This window comes from Mytilus trossulus, chromosome 13 (genome assembly GCF_036588685.1).
Source record: "Mytilus trossulus isolate FHL-02 chromosome 13, PNRI_Mtr1.1.1.hap1, whole genome shotgun sequence".
NCBI lineage: Eukaryota > Metazoa > Mollusca > Bivalvia > Mytilida > Mytilidae > Mytilus > Mytilus trossulus.
In genome coordinates this window covers 50,963,769-50,982,820 of record NC_086385.1, presented here as the reverse complement: position 1 = coordinate 50,982,820, position 19,052 = coordinate 50,963,769, and the positions used below count along the sequence as shown (strand labels likewise).

Sequence of the window (19,052 nt, the reverse complement as noted above, 5' to 3'; positions counted from 1 at the left end):
TATACCCATCTATGACCTAACCTTTACCTACTGAAACCTAAATAAACTGACCCCCTAAACAAAAGGGCCAATACACTGGATACATGCACCTTCTTTCTATAGGTAGTCCTAATATTCAAGATAAAAGAGGCCTCGTATAATATAAACCTTCTCTGATTTACTAATCATTACTCTTTACCTAATCAGTAATGATGACCTGTACCCATGTGATTTCTATTATAAATTGTTAAATCGATTTTAAAAGTTCAGAAATTAATGGCATTCAATGGTAGTGAGCAAATATGAAACACTTAATCAAATAGCCTTATACATTTGTACAATGTATTTATTTAAATTTTTATGAAAACCTGTTTTATTAAAATCCATTGACCCCACCTTTGACAACTACCACTAAAAAATAAAGATTTGTTCTGCAACTTTAATATGTATAGTAATCAATGCCACGCCTCATATTTCAACTCACCGACACAACTATTTTTACAAATTAATTCACACTAAAGCTTGTTTAATTGAAGAACCTCACATATAAACTTTACCTCAATTCTCCATATATGAAACACTGACTTTTTACTCCTAGGGTCAATCACACGAAAGGCTGCATCCACGTTAGCCATTTTACTAAAGTTCTTCTATATTCCAATTCTACAAAATAGTTAAATGTGATAATCATAAACTACCGGTCAAAGGCGTAAATATTTTCATAGGTGAATGAATTATAAATAGATTGTGTTCAATGAAGCATGGTGTTACAGAAAACCACCTTGTAATACAAGTAACACTTGTATTTACCTGTGCGTACAGGTATTTAAGGTAAACCATTGACTTAACCAATCAACCAATTAAGACTATATAAGGAATGTGTAAAGATGAATTGTCAGATAAACAGTGGTATTTACATTTTTCACTGACCACTGGTCAAACAGTTGATTATGTCATTAGGTCTTAATTTAAATACAAACCTAATATCCTTGGGTTATTGAGCAAAGTGTTGACAAAAGTGAAGTGTCTAGATCCCAAGAAAAGCTCAGTTTGATATCAATTCATTAAATATTTTAACTCATATGGTCATGAATGAAAGGAAAATCAATAAAACTTACAATTAAGCATGACTGCAGCTACAATGTACCATACAATATATACTTAATAAGTTCATTGATAAAACATGCTTATGTTGGCACTGTGCGTTTTCTTGCATGAAGAATTGTACAACAATTTGCCAACACCTTGCCACTCCCCCCTTTAAGTAAGTTAAATCTTTAGAATGTAAATTGTTTTTTCAAAAGTTTATAAAGAAAAAGAAGGTAGATAAATGAGTCAAATTGACCTTTTATATCTTATCAGTCAGTCAGGGCTATTGAAAACACTTGACACTGTACTAGCTACATGTATAAAGCATTAAAATTCTAACCACCTACATTAACAGCTAATTAACTTTTCTAGACTCAGGTCAAAGTATAGCAAAACATGCTAAGAGACTAGTTTATTGTTGAAGATTGGAACATATACAATTGAACAAATAAATCAGAAAAGTTTTTGTGATGTATTCTTATAACTTATACATGTTCATCTGTATTGCATTGAAAGTAAAGCCATACTTTTTAAGTTGACCACATTAATTGTGACTGTTAAGTTTTCTAAAATAAGTAATTTAATCACTTTAAAATTCCGCATGCAAAATGATGCTGATTTGAACAACAATTTTGATAACATTCAATGCACACACATTCCTTTCTGAATTCATAGTAATCAAAATGGCCTATGAATTTAAGTGCATAATAACAATCACTTCTAAGTCATTTGGCCTCTGGTAGACAGATGTCTCATTTGCAATCATTCCATATCTTGTTATTTTCATATGTAATTAAAAATGATTGTTTCAACTTTTTTTTTTGAAAGGTCAACAACATTTAAACATTACTGTGATGACCTTTCACACCTGAGGACAGGTAGATTATCTATAATATAAACAAAAAGTTAGGTCTCCAGGTCTAATGTGACATTTTGATGGGATTTTTATGAACTGTGTCTGGCCTAGTTCAGTCTAGGTCGGTGTTGGTCCAGTTTTTAAAATTAAAACCAATGAATAATGGAATACAGGCATTGGCGGATCCAGGGGGGTACGTGGGTAGGTTCCGGCGATCTTGATGATCAATGCATTTGAATGGGAGCATATAATTGGAACCCCCCCTTTTCTCTGGGGTGGGAACCCCCTTTTTTAAAATGGTTGGATCTGCCCCTGACAGAAGCAATGGTCTTTTCTGTCCAATTTAAAGTTTGACATACAGTACATCTTGAATTGAACATCTTAGAAACTATATAATAATACTTAAAAGTGGGACAAGACCTCCTTAGAATCTTCCTTCATGAAAATCTCTAGTGAAGAAATCGACAAAAGATGTTGATGATTTTTCTTTCCAATAAAATTGAACCTTTTTCCTTCAACATGTTCAAGAAGAACATTACTCTATATATTAATTCAAACTTTATCATATTTTTCTATGTTCCATGAGGTTAAATACTACCCAGTTAATAAACCATGTAAACCTTAAATTGCCATACGATTTATAATATATATTTTAAGAACATCAAATTTCTACTAATTTTATATACACTATAACAGAACATGGGGTTGTTGAAATTTCCACTAGGCCAGTACTAAATTGTACATGTACCTTCAATTTTTAAGACGTTGTTGTATTCATATCTAATTATTGGGCCAAAATTAAAAATATGTTTGTTTCCCCTCCCCCAACCCGGGTAAAAAGTAAGCCCTCAGGTCATAAAATTATTTTCCACAAAAAAAATGAAATTATTTTTTTCCTGAAAATAATTTGTTTCCATTTTTGGAAAGTGTTTGAAAGCAGAAGGATTGATAATCTAAATAAATACACTCAAATTGAGCACAAACAACTGATAAGTGGCCTAGACTGGACAAGTCAAACCATTCATATGACCATGCTATGACAATCACATCCAGTTAAAAAAAAAAAACTGCCTTCCTGGTCTATTTACAAAGGGTAGACCAGGGGGAGGGGAAACAGACATTCTTTTAAATGTGGCCTTGTGTACTAAGCCATGATTGCATATCTAACTACATGTATTATAATCAAAGATAAGCAAGGACAGTGAGGTTCAGTTGCTCATTAGGAGACCATCTATAAAGTATAAACTTCTCCCAATCAGGCCTCGGAAATTTATATTTCATTTCCTAAAATATATCATGATTCCTAGGCAACAAATTTATGAATTTTATATGATTTCAGTAAAAATGTTTTCTCTGAAATCAATATTCGCATGACATCATTATAATTCACAAACATGGTTGCTTAAAGCTCAATTTTCTTTCCTTATACAGTATATATTGTTACACACATTTTAAGAAGTAATGTATACATGTACATGTATTGTATCAACAGCCTAAAAATCCACTTACAATTCTAAAGATTATGAATTATTACAGTAATTATGACATCTTACATCATATATACAATTAATGATTTACTTAGGGGTTAAAATGTAGTATGATCTTAACAAATGGTAAAAAAAGTTATCCAATGAAATTTAACACTAGTAAAATATATTCCATTATAACAGGATTTAAACTTGTTTAAATAATGGTCCATTCATGTACACTTTTAATATTTATAAATGATCAGCCAGTTGGAACAAAATGGCCTCAGGATTTTTTTCATATTTGTATTTCATTTTTGTTAATGCAAACATTGAATAAAATGCTTGTTATATACATGTATGCTTGTGTTTTTAATATTATTAATATATATGTCCTACGTATACACGTAACATACATTAAGATTGAAAATCATTGAAGCATACTAACACATCCATGCATGCACAACTAATATAAACATCTTTTGCTAGCCAAGGGTTACGAATCACTCCCCCTCTCTCTTCACAGTAATTTGAAGAGAGAGCGGGAGTGGATTGTAACCCTTGGCTAGCGAAGATGAATAAATAAGAGTAATGGTCAAACAAAAGTACTGTTTTCTGACATTTACATACATGTACCAATATGTCAGTCTAGTTTAGTTTTATTAATAGTACATTTACTTGTACTTTGTACAAAAAAAAAAACAATTCTAAGAGCTTTAGTAAATAAAGGACCATGTTTGAGGCATGCTTCTGCTTGCTTTCTTTAACATACACCCTAACAGGTCTAGTAAATACTGACAAGTTTGCAATTGGTTTTAAATTTCCTAACTTGTATTTACTTTATAAATACCATATTCAAAGATTTTTTCTATGTTTCCATATAGATATAAGAACTTTAAAAAGATGAGGTCGTACAAGAGCCAATGAGACAACTCTCGATCCAAGTCAATATTTATAAAAGTAAACCATTATAGGTCAAAGTACTGTGTTCAACATGGAGATCACACCTAACAGCAGGCTTTAAAAGGCCCCAAAAAATTACATGTACACCATTTATTCAAAGAGTATTTTTAAGCTTCCAGCATGCTCTGAGCACAATATTGTTCTCATTATATGTACATGACACTGATTGTGCTGATAACAGATCTAGATGCTTTAGGCTTGCTTTCAATAATACACGTTGTTGTATATATATATTTGTGTTTTTACATATTTTAATTATATCATGTGATCTGGAGTATTGGTTCCCATATGCAATAAACAAGAAATGTAAATTATGAAGTCAAAGTCAAGTTAACCAGTGATGGTGTACCATGTTTCTTTAATCATACTAAATATAAAATGTATAATAACAACTGTAGCTTATAAAATAACATATGAAAGAGTAGGCATTTAAAAGTCTATAATATTTTCATGATACTTTTTGGTAACCAGATAGGGTATGCAGTTTGCAAGAAATCTTCAAATACAATATATTAATAACCAAAAATATGGATCCCTATAACTATCATGGTCAAAGAGACCTCAGTATCAGTTCATCACACAATATCTATAGTCAGAATATTGGCCCTTTTCCTTTTAAATTCTAAGAAAATGTCTCCATCATACATTATAAATATGTCAGAACTTAATCATTCAATTTTGGAAATGTTCACTTAGTTTCGAAGTTTCAGTGTCAGATATAAACTATTTTGTTATTTTGTTACATTCATTTAGTTTCAAGCAATATATATAAACCTACTACCAGAAGGATTACCATTCAGAGGGGGGATAGGAGGGGTCCTGATCCCGAAATCCCGGGCTTAAAAACACGAAATCCCGAGGTCCCGAATTTAAATAAAGAAAATCCCAACGTCCCGGAATCAGAAAAAAAGAATTCCCGGATCCCGAAAGGGTCAATCCCGAAATCCCGAGCTTAAAAACACCCGATCCTGGAGTCCCGATAAAGGTCCTATCCCCCCTCCATTCAGATAAAAAAAAAATGGAATTTCTACAGAGAATCAGCCTAAATCAAATAAATTACCATGGACCAATGGAACCAAAGATGACAAGCACTATCAAACAGAGCAATAGGTTCAATGTCCTAATATAGTTCTTTTACAATGAGATCACTAACATAACCACAATTTCCTTATATGGTCATCTTAACGATCTTATGATTAATTTTTGTATGAATCAAACCATCTGATCAACAACAAGAAAATTACCCTCAGTTTTTGTTCTAAAAGCTAATAAACAAGCCATGAAATATGTCCTTCAAACAAAAACACCAAGTATCAACATCCCACGGACGATTTCTCCAATCTTTAACAAGTTTACGGAATCTTGTTAGATTTTAATATTTACATATGAAACATTTAATGTCATCCATCTAAAATATGAAATTAGCCTGTCATAAATGATATATAAATATGATCAATATGGCTGAGTCAATCAAATTATTGCATTGATACAATTGTCAAAATAATGGTTTTTATTATGCCAAATTAATATGATAAATAAGTAATGAAAGGGTCATGGGTTAAAACAATAGAAGGAAAAACATATCTGTTTGATGACTGTTTTGTTAAATTATAGGTAAGATAAATTCCTATAAAAAAATATAGGTAAGATAAATTCCTATAAAAAAATATAGGTAAGATAAATTCCTATAAAAAATTATAGGTAAGATAAATTCCTATAAAAAAATATAGGTAAGATAAATTCCTATAAAAAATTATAGGTAAGATAGATTCCTATAAAAAATATAGGTAAGATAATTTTTTCATCAACTTCAAATTGAATTTTCAATTATAATACATCATTGTACATTGTTATAGGATAATTGCAAAACCTATAAGGGCCATGTAAAATTTAGGTATGGTAGGTAAAGCATGGTAAGTGTCACAGTACACATATGACTGATTGGTTAATTGATTAATGGCTGCTGATATATGTTGACAGCAATTGTTATATTTTTTTTTAAATTACTAACTAAAATTATTGTTTATTGATTTTTGATTGCTGAACATCCAGGGGCAAATATTTCATGTCGAAATTTTAACCGCAGCTGGAAAATGAGGTGATTAGGCAGTTGCAGATGCAGGTGGGTGGGTTCTGGGTATGCACTTTTTAGACAATGGTCCGACAGTGCATTTAAATTTGGATACCACAGCCCCCCCTTGTTATCCTAGGTTGGGAACTCACCATTTAAAAATGGCTAGATCCGCCCATGAAAAGAGAAGAAATTTTGCCTTACAACAAAACATCAGGGACTTATCTGAGAAAGAATTGCTGTAAGGGTTCCATTATGAGTACAGAACTGGTATTCACACCCTACATTAAACATTATTCTGATGTTGGGTGACAATGTCCAACCTTGCTACACAATATAAACTTTTTAATCCTGCATATCTTTATATAATTTAATTTTGGATGTAACGCGTCTTCTGATTGGCTGACATTATTTTTTTATCAGCCCATAGACATAATTTAGTCATGTGACTGAGACATCATCAACGTTTTTTCATGGTTTTCTACGGGTTAAAATGGAATTCAGAATTAAATGATAAGAAATGACTGTAATATTTTTTCTGTCTATTCCAAATAACATAAAAAATGTGGTGCACACTATTAAATAACCCGCTACGCACGTTATTCAGTGTGCACCAAATTGTTTATGTTATTTCTTCATAGTCAGAAAAAATATAACAGTCATTCCTTAACTAAATCACCACTGAATATCAATAGTTTCCACAACAAATTCTATTCATCCCCGACATCCATCTATTTTTCAAATCCCAAAAGACATTCACACATCACAAACATTAAAGTTTAAGGCTATAGATCTTTTGTTAATAATCTTAATGGTTTTAGGACAGACCAACTTGTCAACAAACTGTCAATCATATATAAATTATCATATAGAATTATGATAAAATAAACAAAGTTTTGTTGACAAATTGATAGCAAAGGTGATATGAAAAATAAATGTTTTTACACTGTCTGTTTACACAATAATGATATAGACAAGGTGTAAATACATGTACATATCTAGTATTACTATGCTCAACATGCTTTTAATGGTGTATATTTACATGTCGTATCAGTATAATTCCTTTTAAGATGGGTTTTTAAGCTTGGCTAAAGAGGGACCCAAGGATTATTGACAAAGGTCAGGCCTGTAGCCAGGAATTTCCAGGGGGGGGGGGAGGTTATTTGGACTCACAAACTCGACTTTAACAGTCACAATTCGAACAGAGAGTTGATTTTAACAGTGCTTATTCATTTTCATGGGGGGTTAGTCCGAACCACAAGAACCCCCCCTGGCTATGGGTATGAAGGTCATCCAAACCAGCTGGAACAATCAATTGCAAGAGGAAAAGTGGTAGGAAGGAGAGGGAGAAGACTTAACCATGTCCTTCCCTCATATAGGTATACTTCATGTATATTAAATGGGGTTATTTTGATAGGACAAAATGACAAATCCATTATAGATAAAACCACCTATTTCAAATATAAAATGGATGGTTTAAGGATCCAATTTAAATTTGGTACCAAAGATGTGATTTCAAAGTCTGATGATAGGTTTCAAGAGCCAAAAATGACGATTACAGTGGTGCAGATGAAAATAAATTGGATGTTAAACAAAGATGATGCCTCAGCTTGCATACATGTATAACCTTATATCCGGACACAACTCAAGAACAATAAAAGTAACACCACAGAAGTTCAAATTTGATCTGTGTTCTGTGGTATTATAAGCTGCATTGTATATAACATTCATAATTAATGTATAACATTTGGTTGAAGTTGCTGAAAACAGAAACTATAAACTCAGCATTTTTTTTCAATTTGTAAAGGGGCATAACTCTAGAAACTTCAAAGGTAAAATTGATGCAACCCAAGTTCAAGTAGAATCTGTGTTTTATGGTTTTAAGCAATACATTTGTAAGTGAATACTAGTTTCATAACATTTGATATCAAGGCAAACTTAATTAAGTTGGGAGAGCAGAAACAAATTTCTGGACGTCAGATTGAAAAGGGTTTAACTTAAATGACCCTTCTGCTACAGCAGGGGTTTAAAATCGAATGCCAATAAATGGAATGAGACAATAATCTATTTATATACAAGTTTGAACAAAGCATCATTAAAATAAGTTAAAGCAAGGATATTGTGATATTGCACAAGGTCATTTTTTCTCAATGTGTATTTTAAGACTTATACTAAATCCATTGGATGTGTCCTGATTGATCGTGTTGATGTCATAGTCATGGAAGCATTACTATTACTTTCAATCTATAGACTTAAAACTGGCTTTCAGATTGATGTCATGTGACAATAATGAATTTGATCTTTTTTAACTGATTTTTACATTGTATTCTTATAAAATATGTTGTGTGCAAATATATAGGCATGATTATAGAGGGTGGTAAAGGGTTATTGCCTGTAAAGTGTTTTGCCATTTTTATTTCACTTGCAGGCGTGAAAAAGGTTTGTTACTCACAGTATTTCGTTAAATCTTTAAAAAAGATCAAAGTGCAAGGAATCTTTAATTGGTCATTCATTGTGAAATGGCTACTTCATTTCGCTTTCTTCCGTGCATATACCCCCCCCCCCCCCCCTTTTACAACCCTCTTTCTAAATGGAGTTCATCAATAAGACAACACTCCAACAAATGTACATCAAATATAAGATGTTAAGCTACCAGCATACATCATGTAACATTGATTAACTTTTCAAATTTAAATGAATCAAATATAAACAGCAACTTTCAATGTTATCATTGGTTATCAACAAGTTTCCACAAATAAAACCAGATGCTCCGCAGGGCGTAGCTTTATACGACCACAGAGGTTGAACCCTGAACGGTTGGGGCAAGTATGGACACAACATTCAAGCTGGATTCCGCTCTAAATTTGGATTGTGATTAAATAGTTGACACAGCATAGAATTCTGACACAGAATGAATGTATTCAAATGAACTTAAAATTTTTGTTTTCTCTTAGAGCAATTCACTATGCTGTTGAATATTAATCCTCTCAAAAAAATGTTTGAAGAAATTTTCTTTTTATTTATGAAATTTCAAATGAGAAAAATTGAACCAAATTTTTTTAATCGCATCCCCCTTTCCCTTATTCCAAAACTAATCTCAATTAAAATTTCTAATGGAGTTTGCAACAATAACTACTCATTTAAATACATCATAAAATATTAAGATGTAAAAAAAACTGCTTGTTATCACTGAATGGTAAAGATTATTTAAATTTATCAGTTGGTAGTAAAAAGTGAATATACATTGTATATTGTATATAACAAAGATTTAAGTTGATTCTGGACAAAGAAAGATAACTCCAATTAAAAAAAATTCTTGCAGATATTTCTTGCTTACTATACTGGACAAAGAAAGATAACTCTTAATTAAAAAAAAATTTGCTATTTCACAATATTGTGAAATTAGATATTTCTTGCCATTGCACAATACTGTGCAATTGAAAAGACTTGCTATTGCACAATACTTAATATAATAATTTTAGATCCTGATTTGGACCAACTTGAAAACTGGGCCCATAATCAAAAATCTAAGTACATGTTTAGATTCAGCATATCAAAGAGGCCCAAGAATTTAATTTTTGTTAAAATCAAACTTAGTTTAATTTTGGACCCTTTGCACTTTAATTTAGACCAATTTTAAAACTGGACCAAAAATTAAGAATCTACATACACAGTTAGATTTGGCATATCAAAGAACCCCAATTATTCAATTTTTGATGAAATCAAACAATGTTTAATTTTGGACCTCGATTTGGGCCAACTTGAAAACTGGGCCAATAATCAGAAATCTAAGTACATTTTTAGATTCAGCATATCAAAGAACCAAAAGGTTTCAATTTTTGTTAAAATCAAACTAAGTTTAATTTTGGACCCTTTGGACCTTAATGTGAACCAATTTGAAAACGGGACCAAAAATTAAGAATCTACATACACAGTTAGATTCGGCATATTAAAGAACCCCAATTATTCAATTTTGATGAAATCAAACAAAATTTAATTTTGGACCCTTTGGGCCCCATTTTCCTTAATTGTTGGGACCAAAACTCCCAAAATCAATACCAACCTTCCTTTAATAGTCATAAACCTTGTGTTTAAATTTCATAGATTTCTATTTACTTATACTAACGCTATGGTGCGAAAACCAAGAAAAATGCTTATTTGGGTCCCTTTTTGGCCCCTAATTCCTAAACTGTTGGGACCGAAACTCCCAAAATCAATACCAACCTTCCTTTTGTGGTCATAAACATTGTGTTTAAATTTCATTGATTTCTATTTACTTTAACTAAAGTTATTGTGCGAAAACCAAGAATAATGCTTATTTGGGCCCTTTTTTGGCCCCTAATTCCTAAACTGTTGAAACCAAAACTCCCAAAATCAATCCAAACCTTTCTTTTGTGGTCATAAACCTTGTGTCAAAATTTCATATAGATTTCTATTCACTTAAACTAAAGTTATAGTGCGAAAACCAAGAAAATGCTTATTTGGGCCCTTTTTGGCCCTTAATTCCTAAAATGTTAGGACCAAAACACCCAAAATCAATACCAGCCTTCCTTTTATGGTCATAAACCTTGTGTTAAAATTTCATAGATTTCTATTCACTTTTACTAAAGTTAGAGTGCGAAAACTAAAAGTATTCGGACGACGACGACGCAGACGACGACGCCAACGCCAACGTGATAGCAATATACGACGAAAATTTTTTCAAAATTTGCGGTCGTATAAAAACCTACAATAAACCATACAGATCAGGTGACAAAACAACAAACGTCACTCACACTGACAATCAAGTACATTTGTACATTTAAGAATGAGCCAAACCATGTGTTTAACAAGATTACAATTTGTATCTCTCCAGCACACTCAAGGGTTAAGATAAAATTTAGAAACAAATATTGATAGCATAAAAGTAGTCTGCACCAAAAACTTTTTCAACTACTAGTCCGAAGACCAATATTCTGACATTTTTCTTCTTTGTCCAAACAAAGTTTAGCAAAAACTTACTAGTCCGAATGAAATTTTACTAGTCTGGGGCATCTGACTAGTGGCTATACCATGCAGACTGTTAAAAAGAGATATTGCATTGTTAACTTATGCAGAAAAAAAAGCGACCAAGTTTCATTAGGCATATTGAACTTTGTATAACATGCATACAAGCTTAATTCATTTGCATTATCTTTAATTTATATTTTGAAAACGTTTTCACTTGAGTATTCATGGTATTGCATTGATAACCATGAATGTAATATACAGATACATGTATATATGCAGCACATTAGCTTTCTTTAAAATCTATAAATCAACTTATCTTTATACAAATCCTTACCTGTCAGTAAAAACCTCTTGACCACCAAATCACTCTTATGATCTAGATGACCCTGAATTATAAATCTGACAGCTAGAATGTTACCTGAGGTAGGCCTAACTACCCCACCTGACAATGAAGGCATGCAGAGGTGATCTAATTGTAACTGTTTTCATTGTGGCTAAAAAGAATTTTCCCACAATCTTAAAATACAATTTCTTACACAAATAAATGGAGGATTTGGACAGTGCCCTGCATTTCAGGATGCACCACAAGGACATTTTTTTTTATAGGAAATCAACTGTGTAACATACAAACAAGTACATGACATACATGTAGGTACATGTGAATATGCAGTTGTATAGCGATTGAGGGTCCTGACCCTTAGTGATTATCACCTACATTTGTATGAAGAGGATGCAATTGTACTGAGTGTACATACACACCTTGTATACATAAATGTCCAAATGACCTGAATGTAATCAACTACAAATCACAGTACGGCCTTCAACAATGGGCAAATCCCTAACTATATAATGATCAAATAATCTTCTATGGGAAAACTTAGAAGGCCTGATAATTGAGGGTTACATTAAGCCACGATAATTTTCTATAAATTACTATAGCTTTAAATTCATTAAATTTGATTGTGATTCAACACTGGTCTCAAATAATTATCGCTATTACTATTTTACATGTTTTAGGGAAAAAATCAATGTGATTCGTCAAAATCATTTTTTTTTATCTTTTTAAAGAAAGTGCACATTTTATTGTCATGCACCAAAAATTACTGTTAACATCATTTGGTTAGAATTTCTACTGTTATTTGTAATGAAAGTAACCCATTACCACCCTCGATATATGACAAATCAATTAACAAATGAAAGTTCAACTGTTCTAGTCTTAAAGCTTTGCAACTTTCAAGTTTATAAAGGGGCACAACTCTGAAATGGTAAATCTGCCATAATTGAACCCTGTCTGCAAGTTTTGGTTCTTAGCATTGTATATAAGTTTCATTAAAATAAGACAAGACAAACATACCTTAGAGAATGGGAAATGAAAGATTTAGCAATTTATCTATTTAAAAAGAGGCAGATAAATCATGTAAATGTAAAAGAAAGGTAAAAGTGCCCAATTTCATTTTGTGTTTGATATGCATTTAGTATAAGTTTTATAACATTTTGTATAGGCAATTTTAATATTTAAAGAGAACAGAAACCAATTTTGAGGATGGATAGCTAGAGCGCTGGCAAAAGTAAGATAAAAAACTTAATGTTTTAAAATAAAATTTAAATGTATTTTACAAATTTTCAGTCTCCCTGATGCAAATAAAGGATTTACTTTTGAATAAACTTCCTACTAGATCATAAACATTTAAATGACTTGTATATAAATTGATACACTTATTTAAGTTATTTTTCTTTTGAACACCTTTTTTTGTTTATTTGATACAAGATACCAACATAATCTATGGACGCTCTACTAAGATGTCTTTTCTGGTAACTAAAAATGCATCTAGTAAGACTCGCTTTCATATTAACCGACTTTTGACTCTTAAATTCTTTTTTTTTTTTGACAGGTTACAACATTATGTACCTACTCTGTGGTCGGTGGTAGGACATCCTGGAAAATGAAGTTACACCCAAAGACAACAAATTTTGAAGACAATAAAATTGAGAATGGAAATGGGGAATGTGTCAGAGACAACAACCCGACCATAGAAAACACAAGTCTAAGTTTGCATCATTAACTGAATAAGACTATTTTCGTGTTGTTGTTTTTTCCCCATTTTTTTTTTTATAGTTTTTGGGGATTATCTTATATTAGCATTGCCAAATACTCAACATCTCCTTTAATCAAATATGTATATAAACAAAAGTGTTATCTTTGAAATATTTACATACAATGTATATAAATTAAAGATTTTAAAGAATTTCCTGATTAAATATTGACATTGTTATCATTCTCCTGGTCAGTGATTTCTCCTAGGCAGACACTGATTCAGATGTCATCTTATCATTCAAATCAAAACTTACAAGAAAATGTTTCTAATTATTACATTCTTTAACTAAAAATATTATTTACTGTAAATTCAGAAATTATTGTGAAAAATGTGTTAGAGTTGCAAACGCCATAATTTAAACTCGCATTTTGTACTATTATATTTGAAGTAACCAGGAATTTTTTCAAAAATCGTAAAAACTAAAATCGCAATTTAGTCTGAAACGACCAAATCGCAATAATAAATGCTCGCAATAATTTCTGAATCTACAGTATAAAGTATAATTTAAAATCATGTTTCTTGGCGTGTTTTTTTCTTACTTTATTTTACATGTTCCATTAATATATCATCCTTATACATAAAATTGAGAATGGAAATGGGGAATGTGTCAAAGAGACAACAACCCAACCATAGAACAGACAACAGCAGAAGGTCACCAACACGTCTTCAATGCAACGAGAAATTTCCGCACCTGGAGGGGTCCCTCTGTTCATGTTTTTTTAATATATGTCAAAAATAATGAAGTCCATACATGTGTTACAAGTCCTTATTAGCAATTCCTGAAAATTATTCAATTAAAAGAAGCAAATCAAATCTTTGCATGTACATGTATCTAACATTATATTTGGATTCAAATTGGTTTTTTTTCTATAAATTTATACTTAATAAATGGGGAATGTGCCCATGGGACACAGATGCTGCCCTCTGTCCCAAATGATGTTATACAGGGACATGAACTCCAGAATTGTAAAAGTGACGCTACCCAAATGTATAATTAATCTGAGATTTCTTGTTATAAGCATTGTGTATAGGTTTCATAACATTGAATTGAGGCAAACTTAAGTAAGAGTTATGACCAATGTTATTTCAACTGATTGGGCAGAGCTAACATTTCAATTTGCATAAGGACATTCTATTTGAAGATGTGTGTTATAAGGATGTTGGCCGTTATATAATTATAATTGATTTCTATTAAATAACCTATAAGTGCATGTCACCAAAGGAATAAACAATTGAACTGACTCTGAGTATTATAATGCTTTGTAACGAATAACTGGGCACTTCATTAATTTGTTTATCCCAAAACACCTGTCTATAGATGAACTGGTCTTAAATAAGCAAACCGGTTAAACCTCGCCCAGTCAAGTGAAATAAATCAAGCAATAAAGAGAATGGAAATGATAAATCCAGCAATTTTTCCGTTGGTTAAGGGGCATCACTCTAGAACTATAAAAGTAACTTCACCAAACTTCTAACTTGATCCATGTTTTAGTAATTAGTATTGTGCACAAGTTTCATTACATTTGATTGAGGCAAACTAAAGTTAGAGAACGGAAACAAAAAATTTAGCAATTTTCCATTCGTTAAAGGAAATAACTCCAGATTGATAAACGTGACCAGTTACACCACCAAAATTCAAACTCAGTCTGTGTTTTGTGATACATGTACATGTAATAAGCATTGTGTATAAATTTCTTAAGATTTGGTTGAGGCAAAATAAAGTAAGAGAATAGAAACCAATTTTGGGACAAACATCATGACAGACATACGGACACACAGATAGAAAAAGGTAAAACTTAATGCCCCCTTCACTACGGCATAATGAACTGCAAAAGCAGTGATACATGTACAATACATGTACATTGTACATGTATTATTTCAATATCTTTGTGATTGTCATAATGCAGGATAAAAAAGAAATAATGTACAATGTAGAAATGACAGCAGGGCTGATTATTAATTATAAGAATTTAATTTGCCGAATTATTTAATCAATATGGCATTAATTTTTTTCAAGCCCTAGCTTAATTAAATTGGGATAGAAGTGATGATGCCCCTAAAAGCTTAAAATGGGATAGAAGGGATGTCATGCCCCTAAAAGAAAGAATGCTGTTGTCTAAAACAGAACTTTTATGTATGATGGAAATGCAACATACCCTGAAGTGGTCTATTGTGTCAATCGTAAAGTAAAACTATCATGTACCTTAATCACACACAGTAAAACTATCATGTACCTTAATCACACACAGTAAAACTATCATGTACCTTAATCACACACAGTAAAACTATCATGTACCTTAATCACACACAGTAAAATTGTTGATGCTGTCAACAACAAACTTGTATAATTTCTATAGTGGTTCTCGTTGGGGTCTAAGCATGATGCGGGATAGCTGATGATTTGTAAGCGTGACACATGAAAGTCAAATTATTAACATGATTAATTGTGCTGTGAAAACGGGAAATTAAGTCTAGCGGGACACGAGAAGTTACCAAAAAATGAGAACTGCTTACATGTATGTACATAGTGTAAGCGGGATACAGGAACCTGACAAAACAGTAAGCGGGATCTGGGATCAGAACCCACCAATGAGACCCCCTCTATATAAAAGAGCAGTTGAGGTAGAATTCCACTGATTGGATATGTTGGAGAAATGCACAATATTTTTTATATATCGTATTGAAGTAATGCAAAAGAGTGTTATATATATGTTTAGATTTTAGTGTGAGTGCCCCTGAATCCACCATGCATTTTCAATGGTATGTAGAAATTTCTCTATGTACAAAATATACATTTGTACCCTGACATTTTCAATGATAAATACATGTATATATATAATTCAGTGCTAGGTTGTTGTTTGTTTATAATAGCTAGATGACATGCAGTGGCGGATCCTGAATTTTTCATTTAAAAGAAGGGCCCATTGACTGCCTAAGACATGCTTCAGTGATTCCTGATATAAGCAACTAAAATTTTCCCATAAATCTGCCTCTGACATGTCCATCCAGATAGCACAATTAGTAATTAATTCTTAAAACTTGAAGGCCGTGCAGTGACCTATAGTCATTGATGTCTGTGTCATTTTGGTCTTTTGTGGATAGTTGCCTCGTTGGCAATCATACCACATCTTCTTTTTATATTTGCAGTAGCTGCTTAACTGTAGCTCTTAGGTCCAGTAACATAAGGGGCTATCATAAGGACCAAGTCCATTTTTATGATATTTAATCATAAGGACCATTGTTATATTTAATCAAAAGGACCAAAGAGCTAAGGTTCCAAAGCTAGACTTGCGGCTGCTTGAAGTGATGCTGGAACCACAGGTATTACTATTGATAGTGCCCGTGCTGGAACTTTTGAACAAAATTAACTGATTATAATAGACATAATGTGAGTTCGTGGTCTAGTGGTTAAGACCGATGGCTACAGTGCTGAAGGTCCCGAGTTCGATTCTCACTCGGGGTGCTAAAAATATCAGTACATTAGAAGGGTAATTTTCACACTCTCACACACATCTCTGGTACCCAGACCGGAGTTTAAACTAGAATGGGTACGTTGGGGGCCTCGGTTGGTCAAAGTGGCCCTAGTTTGACCTGGAGATCAATCTTCTGATATTTCTCTGGTTTGTCTGTTTCCACCGAGTGGCCTGGTGGTTCTCTCTGAGTACTTCGGCTTCCTCCACCACAATAACAGACTTCCCCGTGTCCTAGCACTCCCTTTGTGTTGAATTGGGTGGGGATTGATTGTCCTTGTAAAAATAATTGTCGTATAAATATACGTTAGTGACACATCTCCATCAATCCCTTTAGGGATTGTACATGGATGCCACTGTACCCTCGCAGCTTTCGAGGGGTTCTTCGGATATCGGAGGCATTTACCAGTACATACATAATACAGCTCATTTTTAAGTTATACATTTGCCTACTTCATGTGATCAGAGAGTTTCATTGAATGTTGCCATATATAACCAAAAATTCACCATGATGTCATTGACAAGATGCTATCACATATTAAAACAATCTTATCTGCATTATTCATGTGCAGTGGACTGGGTCATGAGCACGGAGAATTGAAAAATACAGGATTTAAAAACATGCTGGGGAGATAAATACAAATTTTGGCTTTAAATGTATTTTGTTTTGCTGAATCGACAATAAATGCAAACGAAAGGTTAATGTGAAAGTCAATTTATACACACCTGGATGTACCTTTCTGTCAAACTAGCTCACCTTGCAAACCAACAGGTAAAATTTACCTACTCTACTTGTCTCCCCTTATCAATGCGGAATGATACTAAACGAAATAGTTCACCAATTTTTTGACATTTTAAAATAATTGAAATACATCCTGAAAGTGAGTTTTTTTTTGTGTAATGCAACTTAATTTATCTATTTAAAAAAAAGTCACAATGGACAACATGAACACGGATCTTTTAAACTAAATTATTATTTCCTTTGAGTTATCTTTCTTAGATCTGAAAATTTCATTATCGATCTTGTTCATAATTTTATTTTCTATTTTTTTTTAGAGACCATAAATAATTTTTAAAAATTTTAAAGTGTAAATCTTTTTAGTGTTTGTTTCTCCAATGATATCCAAAGAAATTTTGAATTTGAATGTCCACGGTATGATATCACCAAGGATTTGTATAGTCTAACTAAACAAATCCTTGATACAAATGTATCACTTCTAACATTTGTTGAAAAATATCTTTCAGCTTAGAATTTGAAAAAGTTCTGAATTGTTATCACGATTCTTGACACAAGAAAATGTAGCTCCTTTGGAAAAAATAGCTGTTATATTGTTATATTGCAGAGTGCTTTCATTGAGGAGTTCTGGTCTGAATATTGATACTTAGTTAAACCAGTGTTATATTTACATATTTCGTTATAACAGAGACATATACACACACAATTTCACTGTGTAATTAAACAAACTATTGCAAAGATATATGCCGTACCGAAAATTTTCTTGTAATAACAATTGAGCATTACCAGATTTGAAATTTTAATTATGAAATGCATATCATCAGAGTGTGTATATATGTCTCTGATATCATATAACAATATTTTTCTCAATAAATGCTGAAAGATAAATATAACATTCAAGTATTTTTAATTAGAAAAGAAATTATAACATGATCTGATATAATTTTCCCATTGCTTTTCTTGATTATCTATCGAGGTTATTCATCCCCGACTTGATTGCATGTTCTAAATTTTATCGACGAGAATCTCATTCTGGGCCGCGATCTTTAACGGGATTTCACGGAGTTGCCAATCTCTGTGTATATATGTCTCTGGTTATAAATAATGGTTGCTAGTTCACAGTCTGGTATCTGTATCACTCCGGAATCGGAAAGGGTTATTCCGTATCCGGACTGATATTAACGCTCTCTTTTTCTTGTTACTGCGGGTGGCAGACGTAATTTTTTATTGAGAGTAAAATATAACAACTAAATCTATTTCAAACGTATTTGTTTGTGTCCTTTATATACAAAAGTCCCCCAAGGATACAGAATGGTGGAGGTCCCTTAAAATAATGT

The 19,052-nt window shown here is 32.2% G+C and overlaps 1 protein-coding gene across 6 annotated transcripts in view; it reads right to left on the bottom strand.

Annotated features, from left to right (window-relative positions):
- Positions 1 to 17,791, bottom strand: part of LOC134694009 (advillin-like) — a 53,361-nt gene extending 35,570 nt beyond the window's left edge. For 2 of the 6 annotated variants that reach the window (XM_063554999.1, XM_063555004.1), the window contains exons 1-2: positions 17,706 to 17,791; positions 537 to 642 (exon numbers count right to left, since the gene is read on the bottom strand). In XM_063554999.1, the coding sequence (XP_063411069.1) occupies positions 537 to 614 (78 nt within the window). In that variant the 5' untranslated portion in view covers positions 615 to 642; positions 17,706 to 17,791. Of the gene's footprint in view, positions 1 to 536; positions 774 to 11,747; positions 11,806 to 17,705 lie in introns of those variants that run through there. The other 4 variants (XM_063555002.1, XM_063555005.1, XM_063555001.1 and 1 more) reach the window with 3 other exon arrangements.
- Between the last annotated feature and the right edge of the window lie 1,261 nt (positions 17,792 to 19,052).